General features: G+C 36.2%; 1 protein-coding gene across 1 annotated transcript in view; it reads right to left on the bottom strand.

Annotated features, from left to right (window-relative positions):
- Window positions 1-21,553, bottom strand: part of LOC132549216 (tRNA (guanine(10)-N2)-methyltransferase homolog) — a 53,077-nt gene that overhangs the window by 12,437 nt on the left and 19,087 nt on the right. Inside the window, exons 9-10 of the mRNA XM_060213133.1 lie at window positions 2,426-2,506; window positions 1,699-1,866 (exon numbers count right to left, since the gene is read on the bottom strand). Of these exons, the coding sequence (XP_060069116.1) occupies window positions 1,699-1,866; window positions 2,426-2,506 (249 nt within the window). The remainder of the gene's footprint in view (window positions 1-1,698; window positions 1,867-2,425; window positions 2,507-21,553) is intronic.

The following is a 21,553-nucleotide window of genomic DNA, read 5'->3' as shown; positions in this document are numbered from 1 at the left end:
GATTTGTGTGAGAGTTAAGGGTGTAAGGCTACTCACACAAAAATATCTGTGATTTGTGTGAGAGTTAAGGGTGTAAGACTAGTCACACAAACATCTGTAATTTGTGTGAGAGTTCAGGGTGTAAGTCTAGTCACACAAATATTTGTGATTTGTGTGAGAGTTAATGGTGTTAGTCACACAAAGATATCTGTGATTTGTGTGAGAGTTAAGGTTGTAAGACTGGTCACACAAAGATATCTGTGATTTGTGTGAGATTTAAGAGTGCAAGTCTAGTCACACAAACATATCTGTGATTTGTGTGAGAGTTAAGGGTGTAAGTCTAGTCACACAAAGATATCTGTGATTTGTGTGAGAGTTAAGGGTGTAAGTCTAGTCACACAGATATCTGTGATTTGTGTGAGAGTTAAGGGTGTAAGACTAGTCACACAAACATCTGTAATTTGTGTGAGAGTTCAGGGTGTAAGTCTAGTCACACAAAGATATTTGTGTGAGAGTTAAGGGTGTAAGTCTAGTCACACAAAGATATCTGTGATTTGTGTGAGAGTTAAGGGTGTAAGTCTAGTCACACAAACATATTGTGTGTGTGAGAGTTAAGGGTGTAAGTCTGTCACACAAAGATATAGTGATTTGTGTGAGAGTTAATGGTGTAAGTATAGTCACACAAAGATATCTGTGATTTGTGTGAGAGTTAACAATCTAAGGCTAGTCACACAAAGATATCTGTGATTTGTTTGAGAGTGAAGGGTGTTAGCTTAGTCAAATAAAGATATCTGTGATTTGTGTGAGAGTTAAGGGTGTAAGTCTAGTCATACAAACATATCTGTGATTTCTGTGAGAGTTCAGGGTGTAAGTCTGGTCACACAAAGATATCTGTGATTTGTGTGAGAGTTAAGGGTGTTCTAGTCTCAGAAAGATATCTGTGTTTTGTGTGAGAGTTAACAATCTAAGACTAGTCACACAAAGATATCTGTGATTTGTGTGAGAGTTAAGGGTGAACTCCTAGTCACACAAACATATCTGTGATTTGTGTGAGAGTTAAGGGTGTAAGTCTAGTCACAGAAAGATATCTGTGATTTGTGTGAGACTTAAGGGTGTTAGCTTAGTCACAGAAAGATATCTGTGATTTGTGTGAGAGTTAAGGGTGTAAGCTTAGTCACACAAAGATATGTGATTTGTGTGAGAGTTAAGGGTGTAAGTCACACAAACATATCTGTAATTTGTGTGAGAGTTAATGGTGTTAGTCACACAAAGATATCTGTGATTTGTGTGAGAGTTAAGGTTGTAAGACTGGTCACACAAAGATATCTGTGATTTGTGTGAGTGTTAAGGGTGTAAGCTTTTGTGTGAGAGTCACACAAAGTTATATCACACAAAGATATCTGTGATTTGTGTGAGAGTTAAGGTTGTAAGACTGGTCACACAAAGATATCTGTGATTTGTGTGAGTGTTAAGGGTTTTAGTCTAGTTACACAAAGATATCTGTGATTTGTGTGAGAGTTAAGGGTGTAAGCTTATGCTACAACACAAAGAGTTCATGTAAGTCACACACAAATATTTGTGTTTGTATACTGTTATTAACTCACTTTGTCTGTTTTATACTTTAAAAAATGTCACACAGTTAGCAGCAACAACATAATGTGGTAATCTGTAAATCAAATCATACTTTAGAAAGACAAATTTCAGAAATGGATTGCTTACGATCAGTAATTATAGCATCAAACATTGACTGCTGACGCCACATCCTGTGTTTGGATGCATCTCCTACAACTGCATCAATATAGAAGTCTCCCAGACCATATTGGCAGAGGTTTGCTTGAATGCTTTCATCTGATTCTCGTTTCTTCTGCTTTGCTCGTGAAGGCTTACCTGGAAAAGACATCTCTTGATTATTGTTTACGTTTTTTAATTCCTTCAAAACATAAGTGTAAAATAATCAAGGTTACTAAAAAGCTTCTGTTGAGAAAGCTTGGCAAATATGGCTTTCATCATAAATAGCTTTCACTGCTTTTTACACTTAAATCAATTTTAGTACAACAATTTTTACATCAAGTGATACTTTGTAACCCAGTTACATTGCAAACCTTGACCTCTTTTTTGCAGAAATAACAAAAATTGTCTAAACATTTTAAATGTGACATTTCAGGTAGAAAGCAGGACCTACTAATATCAATAACAGACTGTGAAATGATTAACCATAACACATCAAAAGTCAAAGTGACATCTAAATAACTTATATAAAAAATAAGCAACCCCGTTCCAACTTCCCTCAAACTAATGAACAAATATGAGGTATCTTGAACAAAATCTCAGGTGTGACTTTGACCTCTTGCCCTTTTGCCTTTCACCCTTTGATACTCTGAATTTACATTTATTATCCTCAGTGTTTTCACTATGGGAGATAACTCTGCACAATAGAAGAACTTACCTTTAGCATGAAGGAGAAGGTAGTTAATGTCAGTACCCATCACATAGGCCCCGTTATGAGCACATGCCACTAGTAGACTGCCTGGAAAAACAAATACAAATTGGATAGAATCTTCAGTAACAACTATTATTGTGCAGAGTTATCTCCCATTGTAACAACTGCAGTTTTCATATAGATCGTTCAATGCGAGATTTTGAAACAGATTTTATCTGCTCCTTAGGAACAGAAAAAGGTAAAACTCTATCCTGTATTGAGTCTAACACTACACTTTGTTACAAATCTCAAGCTTTTTCACTGTCCTGTATTGAGTCTAACCCCACACTTTGTTACAAAACTCAAGCTTTTTCACTGTCCTGTATTGAGTCTAACACTACACTTTGTTACAAATCTCAAGCTTTTTCACTGTCCTGTATTGAGTCTAACCACACACTTTGTTACAAAACTCAAGCTTTTTCACTGTCCTGTATTGAGTCTAACCACACACTTTGTTACAAAACTCAAGCTTTTTCACTGTCCTGTATTGAGTCTAACCACACACTTTGTTACAAAACTCAAGCTTTTTCACTGTCCTGTATTGAGTCTAACCACACACTTTGTTACAAAACTCAAGCTTTTTCACTGTCCTGTATTGAGTCTAACCACACACTTTGTTACAAATCTCAAGCTTTTTCACTGTCCTGTATTGAGTCTAACCCCACACTTTGTTACAGGACTCAAGCTTTTTCACTGTCCTGTATTGAGTCTAACACTACACTTTGTTACAGGACTCAAGCTTTTTCACTGTCCTGTATTGAGTCTAACCCCACACTTTGCTACAGGACTCAAGCTTTTTCACTGTCCTGTATTGAGTCTAACACTACACTTTGTTACAAATCTCAAGCTTTTTCACTGTCCTGTATTGAGTCTAACCCCACACTTTGTTACAGGACTCAAGCTTTTTCACTGTCCTGTATTGAGTCTAACCACACACTTTGTTACAAAACTCAAGCTTTTTCACTGTCCTGTATTGAGTCTAACCACACACTTTGTTACAAAACTCAAGCTTTTTCACTGTCCTGTATTGAGTCTAACCACACACTTTGTTACAAAACTCAAGCTTTTTCACTGTCCTGTATTGAGTCTAACCACACACTTTGTTACAAAACTCAAGCTTTTTCACTGTCCTGTATTGAGTCTAACCACACACTTTGTTACAAATCTCAAGCTTTTTCACTGTCCTGTATTGAGTCTAACACTACACTTTGTTACAGAACTCAAGCTTTTCACTGTCCTGTATTGAGTCTAACACTACACTTTGTTACAAATCTCAAGCTTTTTCACTGTCCTGTATTGAGTCTAACCACACACTTTGTTACAAAACTCAAGCTTTTTCACTGTCCTGTATTGAGTCTAACACTACACTTTGTTACAAAACTCAAGCTTTTTCACTGTCCTGTATTGAGTCTAACCACACACTTTGTTACAAAACTCAAGCTTTTTCACTGTCCTGTATTGAGTCTAACCACACACTTTGTTACAAATCTCAAGCTTTTTCACTGTCCTGTATTGAGTCTAACACTACACTTTGTTACAAATCTCAAGCTTTCATACCATCTGTATAGTGTTACATACCATCTGTGTAGTGTTACATACCATCTGTGTAGTGTTACATACCATCTGTGTAGTGTTACATACCATCTGTGTAGTGTTACATACCATCTGTATAGTGTTACATACTATCTGTGTAGTGTTACATACCATCTGTGTAGTGTTACATACCATCTGTTACATAGTGTTACATACCATCTGTGTAGTGTTACATACCATCTGTGTAGTGTTACATACCATCTGTGTAGTGTTACATACCATCTGTGTAGTGTTACATACCATATAGTGTTACATACCATCTGTGTAGTGTTACATACCATCTGTGTAGTGTTACGTACCATCTGTGTAGTGTTACATACCATCTGTATAGTGTTACATACCATCTGTGTAGTGTTACATACCATCTGTGAAGTGTTACATATCATCTGTGTAGTGTTACATACAATTTGTGTAGTGTTACATATCATATAGTGTTACATACCATCTGTGTAGTGTTACATACAATTTGTGTAGTGTTACATACCATCTGTGTAGTGTTACATACCATCTGTGTAGTGTTACATACCATCTGTGTAGTGTTAAATGTCATCTGTGTAGTGTTACATACCATCTGTGTAGTGTTACATATCATCTGTGTAGTGTTACATACCATCTGTGTAGTGTTACATACCATCTGTGTAGTGTTACATACCATATAGTGTTACATACCATCTGTGTAGTGTTACATACCATCTGTATAGTGTTACATACCATCTGTGTAGTGTTACATACCATCTGTGTAGTGTTACATACCATCTGTGTTACCATCTGTGTAGTGTTACATACCATCTGTGTAGTGTTATATACCATATGTGTAGTGTTACATACCATCTGTGTAGTGTTACATACCATCTGTGTAGTGTTACATACCATCTGTGTAGTGTTACATACCATCTGTGTAGTGTTACATACCATCTGTGTAGTGTTACATACCATCTGTGTAGTGTTACATACCATCTGTGTAGTGTTACATACCATCTGTGTAGTGTTACATACCATCTGTGTAGTGTTACATACCATCTGTGTAGTGTTACATACCATCTGTGTAGTGTTACATACCATCTGTGTAGTGTTACATACCATCTGTGTGACATACCATCTGTGTAGTGTTACATACCATCTGTGTAGTGTTACATACCATCTGTGTAGTGTTACATACCATCTGTGTAGTGTTTCATACCATATAGTGTTACATACCATCTGTACAGTTTTACATACCATCTGTGTAGTGTTACATACCATCTGTGTAGTGTTACATACCATCTGTATAGTGTTACATACCATCTGTGTAGTATAACATACCATCTGTGTAGTGTTACATATCATTTGTGTAGTGTTACATACCATCTGTGTAGTGTTACATACCATCTGTGTAGTGTTACATACCATCTGTGAAGTGTTACATATCATCTGTGTAGTGTTACATACAATTTGTGTAGTGTTACATACCATCTGTGTAGAGTTACATACCATCTGTATAGTGTTACATACCATATAGTGTTAAATACCATCTATGTAGTGTTACATACCATCTGTGTAGTGTTACATACCATATGTGTAGTGTTACATACCATATAGTGTTACATACCATCTAGTGTTACATACCATCTGTGTAGTGTTACATACCATCTGTGTAGTGTCATCTGTGTAGTGTTACATACCATCTGTGTAGTGTTACATACCATCTGTGTAGTGTTACATACCATCTGTGTAGTGTTACATACCATCTGTGTTACCATCAGTGTAGTGTTACATACCATCTGTGTAGTGTTACATACCATCTGTGTAGTGTTACATACCATCTGTGTAGTGTTACATACCATCTGTGTAGTGTTACATACCATCTGTGTAGTGTTACATACCATCTGTGTAGTGTTACATACCATCTGTGTAGTGTTACATACCATCTGTGTAGTGTTACATACCATCTGTGTAGTGTTACATACCATCTGTGTAGTGTTACATACCATCTGTGTAGTGTTACATACCATCTGTGTAGTGTTACATACCATCTAGTGTTACATACAATCTGTGTAGTGTTACATACCATCTGTGTAGTGTTACATACCATCTGTGTAGTGTTACTTACCATCTGTGTAGTGTTACATACCATCTGTGTAGTGTTACATACCATCTGTGTAGTGTTACATACCATCTGTGTTACCATCTGTGTAGTGTTACATACCATCTGTGTAGTGTTATATACCATATAGTGTTACATACCATCTGTGTAGTGTTACATACCATCTGTGTAGTGTTAAATGCCATCTGTGTAGTGTTACATACCATCTGTGTAGTGTTACATATCATCTGTGTAGTGTTACATACCATCTGTGTAGTGTTACATACCATCTGTGTAGTGTTACATACCATCTGTGTAGTGTTACATACCATCTGTGTAGTGTTACATACCATCTGTGTAGTGTTACATACCATCTGTGTAGAGTTACATACCATCTGTATAGTGTTACATACCATATAGTGTTAAATACCATCTTTATAGTGTTACATACCATCTGTGTAGTTGTTCATACCATCTGTGTAGTGTTACATACAATCTGTGTAGTGTTACGTATCATATAGTGTTACATACCATCTGTGTAGTGTTAAATGTCATCTGTGTAGTGTTACATACCATCTGTGTAGTGTTACATACCATCTGTGTAGTGTTACATACCATCTGTTTAGTGTTACATACCATCTGTGTAGTGTTACATACCATGTTACATGTGTAGTGTTACATACCATCTGTGTAGTGTTACATACCATCTGTGTAGTGTTACATACCATCTGTGTAGTGTTACATACCATCTGTGTAGTGTTACATACCATCTGTGTAGTGTTACATACCATCTGTGTAGTGTTACATACCATCTGTGTAGTGTTACATACCATCTGTGTAGTGTTACATACCATCTGTGTAGTGTTACATACCATCTGTGTAGTGTTACATACCATCTGTGTAGTGTTACATACCATCTGTGTAGTGTTACATACCATCTGTGTAGTGTTACATACCATCTGTGTAGTGTTACATACTATACCATCTGTGTAGTGTGACATACCATCTGTGTAGTGTTACATACCATCTGTGTAGTGTTACATACCATCTGTGTAGTGTTACATACCATCTGTGTAGTGTTTCATACCATATAGTGTTACATACCATCTGTGTAGTGTTACATACCATCTGTGTAGTGTTACATACCATCTGTGTAGTGTTACATACCATCTGTGTAGTGTTACATACCATCTGTGTAGTGTTACATACCATCTGTGTAGTGTTACATACCATCTGTGTAGTGTTACATACCATCTGTGTAGTGTTACATACCATCTGTGTAGTGTTACATACCATCTGTGTAGTGTTAAATAACATCTGTGTAGTGTTACATACCATCTGTGTAGTGTTACATACCATCTGTGTAGTGTTACATACCATCTGTGTAGTGTTACATACCATCTGTGTAGTGTTACATACCATCTGTGTAGTGTTACATACCATCTGTGTAGTGTTACATACCATCTGTGTTACCATCTGTGTAGTGTTACATACCATCTGTGTAGTGTTACATACCATCTGTGTAGTGTTAAATGCCATCTGTGTAGTGTTACATACCATCTGTGTAGTGTTACATATCATCTGTGTAGTGTTACATACCATCTGTATAGTGTTACATACCATCTGTGTAGTGTTACATACCATCTGTGTAGTGTTACATACCATCTGTGTAGAGTTACATACACTCTGTCTAGTGTTACATACCATCTGTGTAGTGTTACATACCATCTGTGTAGTGTTACATACCATATGTGTAGTGTTACATACCATCTGTGTAGTATAACATACCATCTGTGTACTGTTACATATCATTTGTGTAGTGTTACATACCATCTGTGTAGTGTTACGTATCATATAGTGTTACATACCATCTGTGTAGTGTTACATACCATCTGTGTAGTGTTACATACCATCTGTATAGTGTTACATACCATCTGTGTAGTGTTACATACCATCTGTGTAGTGTTACATACCATCTGTGTTACCATCAGTGTAGTGTTACATACCATCTGTGTAGTGTTATATACCATATAGTGTTACATACCATCTGTGTAGTGTTACATACCATCTGTGTAGTGTTAAATGCCATCTGTGTAGTGTTACATACCATCTGTGTAGTGTTACATACCATATAGTGTTACATACCATCTGTGTAGTGTTACATACCATCTGTGTAGTGTTACATACCATCTGTGTATGTTTATCTTTCAAATGTGTCTTGTTTTCTTATATCTGTGTATTCACATCTGTGTAGTGTTACATACCATCTGTGTAGTGTTACATACCATCTGTGTAGTGTTACATACCATCTGTGTAGTGTTACATACAATCTGTGTAGTGTTACGTATCATATAGTGTTACATACCATCTGTATAGTGTTACATACCATCTGTGTAGTGTTAAATGCCATCTGTGTAGTGTTACATACCATCTGTGTAGTGTTACATACAATCTGTGTAGTGTTACGTACAATCTGTGTAGTGTTACATATCATCTGTGTAGTGTTACATACCATCTGTATAGTGTTACATACCATCTGTATAGTGTTACATACCATCTGTGTAGTGTTACATACCATATAGTGTTACATATCATCTGTGTAGTGTTACATACAATTTGTGTAGTGTTACATACCATCTGTGTAGAGTTACATACCATCTGTATAGTGTTACATACCATATAGTGTTAAATACCATCTTTATAGTGTTACATACCATCTGTGTAGTGTTACATACCATCTGTGTAGTGTTACATACAATCTGTGACATACCATCTGTGTAGTGTTACATACCATCTATTTAGTGTTACATACCATCTGTGTAGTGTTACATACCATCTGTGTAGTGTTACATACCATTTAGTGTTACATACCATCTGTGTAGTGTTACATACCATCTGTGTAGTGTTACATACCATCTGTGTAGTGTTACATACCATCTGTGTAGTGTTACATACCATCTGTGTAGTGTTACATACCATCTGTGTAGTGTTACATACCATCTGTGAAGTGTTACATATCATCTGTGTAGTGTTACATACAATTTGTGTAGTGTTACATACCATCTGTGTTAAAATCTGTGTAGTGTTACATACCATCTGTGTAGTGTTACATACCATCTGTGTAGTGTTACATACCATCTGTGTAGTGTTACATACCATATAGTGTTACATACCATCTGTGTAGTGTTACATACCATCTGTGTAGTGTTACGTACCATATAGTGTTACATACCATCTGTGTAGTGTTACATACCATCTGTGTAGTGTTAAATGTCATCTGTGTAGTGTTACATACCATCTGTGTAGTGTTACATACCATCTGTGTAGTGTTACATACCATCTGTGTTACCATCTGTGTAGTGTTACATACCATCTGTGTAGTGTTATATACCATATAGTGTTACATACCATCTGTGTAGTGTTACATACCATCTGTATAGTGTTACATACCATCTGTGTAGTGTTACATACCATCTGTGTAGTGTTACATACCATCTGTGTAGTGTTACATACCATCTGTGTAGTGTTACATACCATCTGTGTAGTGTTACATACCATCTGTGTAGTGTTACATACCATCTGTGTAGTGTTACATACCATCTGTGTAGTGTTACATACCATCTGTGTAGTGTTACATACCATCTGTGTAGTGTTACATACCATCTGTGTAGTGTTACATACCATCTGTGTAGTGTTACATACCATCTGTGTAGTGTTACATACCATCTGTGTAGTGTTACATACAATCTGTACAGTAGTGTTACGTATCTGTATAGTGTTACATACCATCTGTGTAGTGTTACATACATAGTGTTACATACCATGTGTAGTGTTACATACCATCTGTGTAGTGTTACATACCATATAGTGTTACATACCATCTGTGTAGTGTTACATACCATCTGTGTAGTGTTACGTACCATCTGTGTAGTGTTACATACCATCTGTGTAGTGTTACATACCATCTGTGTAGTGTTACATACCATCTGTGTAGTGTTACATACCATCTGTGTAGTGTTACATACCATATAGTGTTACATACCATCTGTGTAGTGTTACATACCATATGTGTAGTGTTACATACCATCTGTGTAGTATAACATACCATCTGTGTACTGTTACATATCATTTGTGTAGTGTTACATACCATCTGTGTAGTGTTACATACAATCTGTGTAGTGTTACGTATCATATAGTGTTACATACCATCTGTGTAGTGTTACATACCATCTGTATAGTGTTACATACCATCTGTGTAGTGTTACATACCATCTGTGTAGTGTTACATACCATCTGTGTAGTGTTACATACCATCTGTGTAGTGTTACATACCATCTGTATAGTGTTACATACCATCTGTGTAGTGTTACATACCATCTGTGTAGTGTTAAATGTCATCTGTGTAGTGTTACATACCATCTGTGTAGTGTTACATATCATCTGTGTAGTGTTACATACCATCTGTATATGGTTACATACCATCTGTGTAGTGTTACATACCATCTGTGTAGTGTTACATACCATCTGTGTAGTGTTACATACCATATAGTGTTACATACCATCTGTACAGTGTTACATACCATCTGTGTAGTGTTACATACCATCTGTGTAGTGTTACATACCATATAGTGTTACATACCATCTGTGTAGTGTTACATACCATATGTATAGTGTTACATACCATCTGTGTTGTGTTACATACCATCTGTCTAGTGTTACATACCATCTGTGTAGTGTTACATACCATCTGTGTAGTGTTACATACCATCTGTGTAGTGTTAAATGTCATCTGTGTAGTGTTACATACCATCTGTGTAGTGTTACATATCATCTGTGTAGTGTTACATACCATCTGTGTAGTGTTACATACCATATAGTGTTACATACCATCTGTGTAGTGTTACATACCATCTGTGTAGTGTTACATACCATCTGTATAGTGTTACATACCATCTGTGTAGTGTTAAATACCATCTGTGTAGTGTTACATACCATCTGTGTAGTGTTACATACCATCTGTGTAGTGTTACATACCATCTGTGTAGTGTTACATACCATATAGTGTTACATACCATCTGTGTAGTGTTACATACCATCTGTGTAGTGTTACGTACCATCTGTGTAGTGTTACATACCATCTGTATAGTGTTACATACCATCTGTATAGTGTTACATACCATCTGTGTAGTGTTACATACCATCTGTGAAGTGTTACATATCATCTGTGTAGTGTTACATACCATCTGTATAGTGTTACATACAATCTCTATAGTGTTACATACCATCTGTATAGTGTTACATACCATCTGTGTAGTGTTACATACCATCTGTGTAGTGTTACATACCATCTGTGTAGTGTTACATACCATCTGTGTAGTGTTACATACCATCTGTGTAGTGTTACATACCATCTGTGTAGTGTTACATACCATCTGTGTAGTGTTACATACCATCTGTGTAGTGTTACATACCATCTGTGTAGTGTTACATACCATCTGTGTAGTGTTACATACCATCTGTGTAGTGTTACATACCTTCTGTGTTACATGTCTGTGTAGTGTTACATACCATCTGTGTAGTGTTACATACCATCTGTGTAGTGTTACATACCATCTGTATAGTGTTACATACCATCTGTGTAGTGTTACATACCATCTGTGTAGTGTTACATACAATCTGTGTAGTGTTACATATCATCTGTGTTACATACCATCTGTGTTACATACCATCTGTGTAGTGTTACATACCATCTGTGTAGTGTTACATACCATCTGTGTAGTGTTACATACCATCTGTGTAGTGTTACATACCATCTGTGTAGTGTTACATACCATCTGTGTAGTGTTACATACCATCTGTGTAGTGTTACATACCATCTGTGTAGTGTTACATACCATCTGTGTAGTGTTACATACCATCTGTGTAGTGTTACATACCATCTGTGTAGTGTTACATACCATCTGTGTAGTGTTACATACCATCTGTGTAGTGTTAAATGGCATCTGTGTAGTGTTACATACCATCTGTGTAGTGTTACATAACATACTGTGTAGTGTTACATACCATCTGTGTAGTGTTACATACCATCTGTGTAGTGTTACATACCATCTGTGTAGTGTTACATACATCTGTGTAGTGTTACATACCATCTGTGTAGTGTTACATACCATCTGTGTAGTGTTACATACCATCTGTATATTGTTACATACCATCTGTGTAGTGTTACATACCATATAGTGTTACATACCATCTGTGTAGTGTTACATACCATCTGTGTAGTACCATCTGTTACATACCATCTGTGTAGTGTTACATACCATCTGTGTAGTGTTACATACCATCTGTGTAGTGTTACATACCATCTGTGTAGTGTTACATACCATCTGTGTAGTGTTACATACCATCTGTGTAGTGTTACATACCATCTGTGTAGTGTTACATACCATCTGTGTAGTGTTACATACCATCTGTATAGTGTTACATACCATCTGTGTAGTGTTACATACCATCTGTGTAGTATTACATACCATATAGTGTTACGTACCATCTGTGTAGTGTTACATACCATCTGTGTAGTGTTACGTACCATATAGTGTTACATACCATCTGTGTAGTGTTACATACCATCTGTGTAGTGTTACATACCATCTGTGTAGTGTTACATACCATCTGTGTAGTGTTACATACCATCTGTGTAGTGTTACATACCATCTGTGTAGTGTTACATACCATCTGTGTAGTGTTACATACCATCTGTGTAGTGTTACATACCATCTGTAGTGTTACATACCATACCATCTGTGTAGTGTTACATACCATCTGTGTAGTGTTACATACCATCTGTATAGTGTTACATACCATCTGTTAGTGTTACATACCATATAGTGTTACATACCATCTGTGTAGTGTTACATACCATCTGTGTAGTGTTACATACCATCTGTATAGTGTTACATACCATCTGTGTAGTGTTACATACCATCTGTGTAGTGTTACATACCATATAGTGTTACATACCATCTGTATAGTGTTACATACCATCTGTGTAGTGTTACATACCACATACCATCTGTGTAGTGTTACATACCATCTGTGTAGTGTTACATACCATCTGTGTAGTGTTACATACCATCTGTATAGTGTTACATACCATTTGTGTAGTGTTACATACCATCTGTGTAGTGTTACATACCATCTGTGTAGTGTTACATACCATCTGTGTAGTGTTACATACCATCTGTATAGTGTTACATACCATCTGTGTAGTGTTACATACCATCTGTGTAGTGTTACATACCATATAGTGTTACATACCATCTTTATAGTGTTACATACCATATAGTGTTACATACCATCTGTGTAGTGTTACATACCATCTGTATAGTGTTACATACCATATAGTGTTACATACCATCTGTGTAGTGTTACGTACCATATAGTGTTACATACCATCTGTATAGTGTTACATACCATCTGTGTAGTGTTACATACCATCTGTGTAGTGTTACGTACCATATAGTGTTACATACCATCTGTGTAGTGTTACATACCATCTGTATAGTGTTACATACCATCTGTGTAGTGTTACATACCATTTGTGTAGTGTTACACACCATCTGTATAGTGTTACATACCATTTGTGTAGTCTTACATACAATCTGTGTAGTGTTACATACCATATAGTGTTACATACCATCTGTGTAGTGTTACATACCATCTGTGTAGTGTCATCTGTGTAGTGTTACATACCATCTGTGTAGTGTTACATACCATCTGTGTAGTGTTACGTACAATCTGTGTAGTGTTACATATCATCTGTGTAGTGTTACATACCATCTGTATAGTGTTACATACCATCTGTATAGTGTTACATACCATCTGTGTAGTGTTACATACAATCTCTATAGTGTTACATACCATCTGTATAGTGTTACATACCATCTGTGTAGTGTTACATACCATATAGTGTTACATACCATCTGTATAGTGTTACATACCATCTGTGTAGTGTTACATACCATCTGTGTAGTGTTACGTACCATATAGTGTTACATACCATCTGTGTAGAGTTACATACCATCTGTATAGTGTTACATACCATCTGTGTTAAAATCTGTGTAATGTTACATACCATCTGTGTAGTGTTACATACCATATAGTGTTACATACCATTTGTGTAGTGTTACATACCATCTGTATACTGTTACATACCATCTGTGTAGTGTTACATACCATCTGTGTAGTGTTACATACCATCTGTGTAGTGTTACGTACCATCTGTGTAGTGTTACATACCATCTGTGTAGTGTTACATACCATCTGTGTAGTGTTACATACAATCTGTGTAGTGTTACGTATCATATAGTGTTACATACCATCTGTGTAGTGTTACATACCATCTGTATAGTGTTACATACCATCTGTGTAGTGTTACATACCATCTGTGTAGTGTTACATACCATCTGTGTAGTGTTACATACCATCTGTGTAGTGTTACATACCATATAGTGTTACATACCATCTGTGTAGTGTTACATACCATCTGTGTAGTGTTACATACCATATAGTGTTACATACCATCTGTGTAGTGTTACATACCATATAGTGTTACATACCATCTTTATAGTGTTACATACCATCTGTGTAGTGTTACATACCATATAGTGTTACGTACCATCTGTGTAGTGTTACATACCATCTGTGTAGTGTTACATACCATCTGTATAGTGTTACATACCATCTTTATAGTGTTACATACCATATAGTGTTACATACCATCTGTGTAGTGTTACATACCATCTGTGTAGTGTTACGTACCATCTGTGTAGTGTTACATACCATCTGTATAGTGTTACATACCATCTGTATAGTGTTACATACCATCTGTGTAGTGTTACATACCATTGTTACATACCATCTGTGTAGTGTTACATACCATATGTGTAGTGTTACATACCATGTGTGTAGTGTTACGTACCATCTGTGTAGTGTTACATACCATCTGTGTAGTGTTACATACCATCTGTATAGTGTTACATACCATCTGGGTAGTGTTACATACCATATAGTGTTACATACCATCTGTGTAGTGTTACATACCATCTGTGTAGTGTTACATACAATCTGTATAGTGTTACATATCATCTGTGTAGTGTTACATACCATCTGTGTAGTGTTACATACCATATAGTGTTACATACCATCTGTGTAGTGTTACATACCATCTGTGTAGTGTTACATACCATCTGTGTAGTGTTACATACCATCTGTATAGTGTTACATACCATCTGTATAGTGTTACATACCATCTGTATAGTGTTACATACCATCTGTATAGTGTTACATACCATATGTGTAGTGTTACATACCATATAGTGTTACATACCATCTATGTAGTGTTACATACCATCTGTGTAGTGTTACATACCATATAGTGTTACATACCATCTGTGTAGTGTTACATACCATCTGTGTAGTGTTACTTCCATATAGTGTTACATACCATCTATGTAGTGTTACATACCATCTGTATAGTGTTACATACCATCTGTGTAGTGTTACATACCATCTGTGTAGTGTTAAATGTCATCTGTGTAGTGTTACATACCATCTGTGTAGTGTTACATACCATCTGTGTAGTGTTACATACCATCTGTGTAGTGTTACGTACCATATAGTGTTACATACCATCTGTGTAGAGTTACATACCATCTGTATAGTGTTACATACCATCTGTGTTAAAATCTGTGTAATGTTACATACCATCTGTGTAGTGTTACATACCATATAGTGTTACATACCATCTGTGTAGTATTACGTACCATATAGTGTTATATACCATCTGTGTAGTGTGACATACCATCTGTGTAGTGTTACATACCATCTGTGTAGTGTTACATACCATCTGTGTAGTGTTACATACCATATAGTGTTACATACCATCTGTACAGTTTTACATACCATCTGTGTAGTGTTACATACCATCTGTGTAGTGTTACATACCATCTGTATAGTGTTACATACCATCTGGGTAGTGTTACATACCATATAGTGTTACATACCATCTGTGTAGTGTTACATACCATCTGTGTAGTGTTACATACCATATAGTGTTACATACCATCTGTGTAGTGTTACATACCATCTGTGTAGTGTTACATACCATATAGTGTTACATACCATCTGTGTAGTGTTACATACCATCTGTGTAGTGTTACGTACCATATAGTGTTACATACCATCTGTGTAGTGTTACATACCATCTGTGTAGGGTTAAATGTCATTTGTGTAGTGTTACATACCATCTGTGTAGTGTTACATATCATCTGTGTAGTGTTACATACCATCTGTATATGGTTACATACCATCTGTGTAGTGTTACATACCATCTGTGTAGTGTTACATACCATCTGTATAGTGTTACATACCATCTGTGTAGTGTTACATACCATCTGTGTAGTGTCATCTGTGTAGTGTTACATACCATCTGTGTAGTGTTACATACCATCTGTATAGTGTTACATACCATCTGTGTAGTGTTAAATGCCATCTGTGTAGTGTTACATACCATCTGTGTAGTGTCATCTGTGTAGTGTTACATACCATCTGTGTAGTGTTACATACCATCTGTATAGTGTTACATACCATCTGTGTAGTGTTACATACCATCTGTGTAGTGTTACATACCATATAGTGTTACATACCATCTGTGTAGTGTTACATACCATCTGTATAGTGTTACATACCATCTGTGTAGTGTTACATACCATCTGTGTAGTGTTACATACCATATAGTGTAGTGTTACATACCATCTGTGTAGTGTTACATACCATCTGTGTAGTGTTAGTGTTACATACCATATAGTGTTACATACCATCTGTGTAGTGTTACATACCATCTGTGTAGTGTTACATACCATATAGTGTTACATACCATCTGTGTAGTGTTACATACCATATAGTGTTACATACCATCTGTGTAGTGTTACATACCATCTGTGTAGTGTCATCTGTGTAGTGTTACATACCATCTGTGTAGTGTTACATACCATATAGTGTTACATACCATCTGTGTAGTGTTACATACCATCTGTGTAGTGTTAAATGCCATCTGTGTAGTGTTACATACCATCTGTGTAGTGTTACATACCATCATACCATCTGTGTAGTGTTACATACCATCTGTGTAGTGTTACATACCATATAGTGTTACATACCATCTTTATAGTGTTACATACCATCTGTGTAGTGTTACATACCATATAGTGTTACATACCATCTGTGTAGTGTTACATACCATCTGTGTAGTGTTACATACCATCTGTGTATTGTTACATACCATCTGTGTAGTGTTACATACCATCTGTGTAGTGTCATCTGTGTAGTGTTACATACCATCTGTGTAGTGTTACATACCATCTGTGTAGTGTTACATACCATCTGTGTAGTGTTACATACCATCTGTGTAGTGTCATCTGTGTAGTGTTACATACCATCTGTGTAGTGTTACATACCATCTGTATAGTGTTACATACCATCTGTGTAGTGTTACATACCATCTGTGTAGTGTTAAATGCCATCTGTGTAGTGTTACATACCATCTGTGTAGTGTTACATATCATCTGTGTAGTGTTACATACCATCTGTATATGGTTACATACCATCTGTGTAGTGTTACATACCATCTGTGTAGTGTTACGTACCATATAGTGTTACATACCATCTGTGTAGTGTTACATACCATCTGTGTAGTGTTACATACCATCTGTGTAGTGTTACATACCATCTGTGTAGTGTTACATACCATCTGTGTAGTGTTACATACCATCTGTGTAGTGTTACGTACCATATAGTGTTACATACCATCTGTGTAGAGTTACATACCATCTGTATAGTGTTACATACCATCTGTGTTAAAATCTGTGTAATGTTACATACCATCTGTGTAGTGTTACATACCATCTGTATAGTGTTACATACCATCTGTGTAGTGTTACATACCATCTGTGTAGTGTTACATACCATCTAGTGTTACATACCATCTGTATAGTGTTACATACCATCTGTGTAGTGTTACATACCATCTGTGTAGTGTTAAATGTCATCTGTGTAGTGTTACATACCATCTGTGTAGTGTTACATGTGTGTAGTGTTACATACCATCTGTGTAGTGTTACATAACATCTGTGTAGTGTTACATACCATTTGTATATTGTTACATACCATCTGTGTAGTGTTACATACCATCTGTATACTGTTACATACCATCTGTGTAGTGTTACATACCATCTGTGTAGTGTTACATACCATCTGTGTAGTGTTACGTACCATCTGTGTAGTGTTACGTACCATCTGTGTAGTGTTACATACCATATAGTGTTACATACCATCTGTGTAGTGTTACATACCATCTGTATATGGTTACATACCATCTGTGTAGTGTTACATACCATCTGTTTAGTGTTACGTACCATATAGTGTTACATACCATCTGTGTAGTTTGACATACCATCTGTGTAGTGTTACATACCATCTGTGTAGTGTTACATACCATCTGTGTAGTGTTACATACCATCTGTATAGTGTTACATACCATCTGTGTAGTGTTACATACCATCTGTGTAGTGTTAAATGTCATCTGTGTAGTGTTACATACCATCTGTGTAGTGTCATCTGTGTAGTGTTACATACCATCTGTGTAGTGTTACATACCATCTGTGTAGTGTTACATACCATCTGTACAGTTTTACATACCATCTGTGTAGTGTTACATACCATCTGTGTAGTGTTACATACCATCTGTATAGTGTTACATACCATCTGTGTAGTGTTACATACCATCTGTGTAGTGTTACATACCATCTGTGTTACCATCTGTGTAGTGTTACATACCATCTGTGTAGTGTTACATACCATATAGTGTTACATACCATCTGTGTAGTGTTACATACCATCTGTGTAGTGTTACATACCATCTGTGTAGTGTTACATACCATCTGTGTAGTGTTACATACCATCTGTGTAGTGTTACATACCATCTGTATAGTGTTACATACCATCTGTGTAGTGTTACATACCATCTGTGTAGTGTTACATACCATATAGTGTTACATACCATCTGTGTAGTGTTACATACCATCTGTGTAGTGTTACGTACCATCTGTGTAGTGTTACATACCATCTGTATAGTGTTACATACCATCTGTGTAGTGTTACATACCATCTGTATAGTGTTACATACCATCTGTGTAGTGTTACATACCATTTGTGTAGTGTTACATACCATCTGTATAGTGTTACATACCATCTGTGTAGTATAACATACCATCTGTGTACTGTTACATATCATCTGTGTATTGTTACATACCATCTGTGTAGTGTTACATACCATCTGTGTAGTGTTACATCTGTGTAGTGTTACATACCATCTGTGTAGTAGTGTTACATACCATCTGTGTAGAGTTACATACCATCTGTGTAGTGTTACATACCATCTGTATAGTGTTACATACCATCTGTGTAGTGTTACATACCATTTGTGTATTGTTACATACCATCTGTGTAGTGTTACATACCATATAGTGTTACATACCATCTGTGTAGTGTTACATACCATATAGTGTTACATACCATCTGTGTAGTGTTACATACCATCTGTATAGTGTTACATACCATCTGTGTAGTGTTACATACCATCTGTGAAGTGTTACATATCATCTGTGTAGTGTTACATACAATTTGTGTAGTGTTACATACCATCTGTGTAGAGTTACATACCATCTGTGTAGTGTCATCTGTGTAGTGTTACATACCATCTGTGTAGTGTTACATACCATCTGTATAGTGTTACATACCATCTGTGTAGTGTTAAATGCCATCTGTGTAGTGTTACATACCATCTGTGTAGTGTTACATACCATCTGTGTAGTGTTACATACCATCTGTATATTGTTACATACCATCTGTGTAGTGTTACATACCATATAGTGTTACATACCATCTATGTAGTGTTACATACCATCTGTGTAGTGTTACATACCATATGTGTAGTGTTACATACCATATAGTGTTACATACCATCTGTGTAGTGTTACATACCATATAGTGTTACATACCATCTGTGTAGTGTTACATACCATATGTGTAGTGTTACATACCATCTGTGTAGTATAACATACCATCTGTGTACTGTTACATATCATTTGTGTAGTGTTACATACCATCTGTGTAGTGTTACATACCATCTGTGTAGTGTTACATACCATCTGTATAGTGTTACATACCATATAGTGTTAAATACCATCTTTATAGTGTTACATACCATCTGTGTAGTGTTACATACCATCTGTGTAGTGTTACATACAATCTGTGTAGTGTTACGTATCATATAGTGTTACATACCATCTGTGTAGTGTTACATACCATCTGTGTAGTGTTACATACCATCTGTGTAGTGTTACATACCATCTGTGTAGTGTTAAATGTCATCTGTGTAGTGTTACATACCATCTGTGTAGTGTCATCTGTGTAGTGTTACATACCATCTGTGTAGTGTTACATACCATCTGTATAGTGTTACATACCATCTGTGTAGTGTTACATACCATCTGTGTAGTGTTACATACCATCTGTGTAGTGTTACATACCATCTGTATATTGTTACGTACCATCTGTGTAGTGTTACATACCATCATACCATCTGTGTAGTGTTACATACCATCTGTGTAGTGTTATATACCATATAGTGTTACATACCATCTGTGTAGTGTTACATACCATCTGTGTAGTGTTAAATGCCATCTGTGTAGTGTTACATACCATCTGTGTAGTGTTACATACCATCTGTGTAGTGTTACGTACAATCTGTGTAGTGTTACATATCATTTGTGTAGTGTTAAATACCATCTGTGTAGTGTTACATACCAGCTGTACAGTTTTACATACCATCTGTGTAGTGTTACATACCATCTGTGTAGTGTTACATACCATCTGTGTAGTGTTACATACCATCTGTATATTGTTACATACCATCTGTGTAGTGTTACATACCATCTGTTTAGTGTTACGTACCATATGTGTAGTGTTACATACCATCTGTGTAGTGTTACATACCATATGTGTAGTGTTACATACCATCTGTGTAGTATAACATACCATCTGTGTACTGTTACATATCATTTGTGTAGTGTTACATACCATCTGTGTAGTGTTACATACCATCTGTGTAGTGTTACATACCATCTGTATAGTGTTACATACCATCTGTGTAGTGTTACATACCATCTGTGTAGTGTTACATACCATCTGTATATGGTTACATACCATCTGTGTAGTGTTACATACCATCTGTGTAGTGTTACATACCATCTGTGTAGTGTTACATACCATATGTGTAGTGTTACATACCATCTGTTTAGTGTTACATACCATCTGTGTAGTGT

Source organism: Ylistrum balloti, unplaced genomic scaffold (assembly GCF_031769215.1).
Source record: "Ylistrum balloti isolate Yb309-2 unplaced genomic scaffold, AGI_CSIRO_Ybal_v1 Utg370050, whole genome shotgun sequence".
In the NCBI taxonomy this organism is placed as follows: Eukaryota; Metazoa; Mollusca; class Bivalvia; order Pectinida; family Pectinidae; genus Ylistrum; species Ylistrum balloti.
This window is presented reverse-complemented; position numbering and strand designations above follow the sequence as displayed.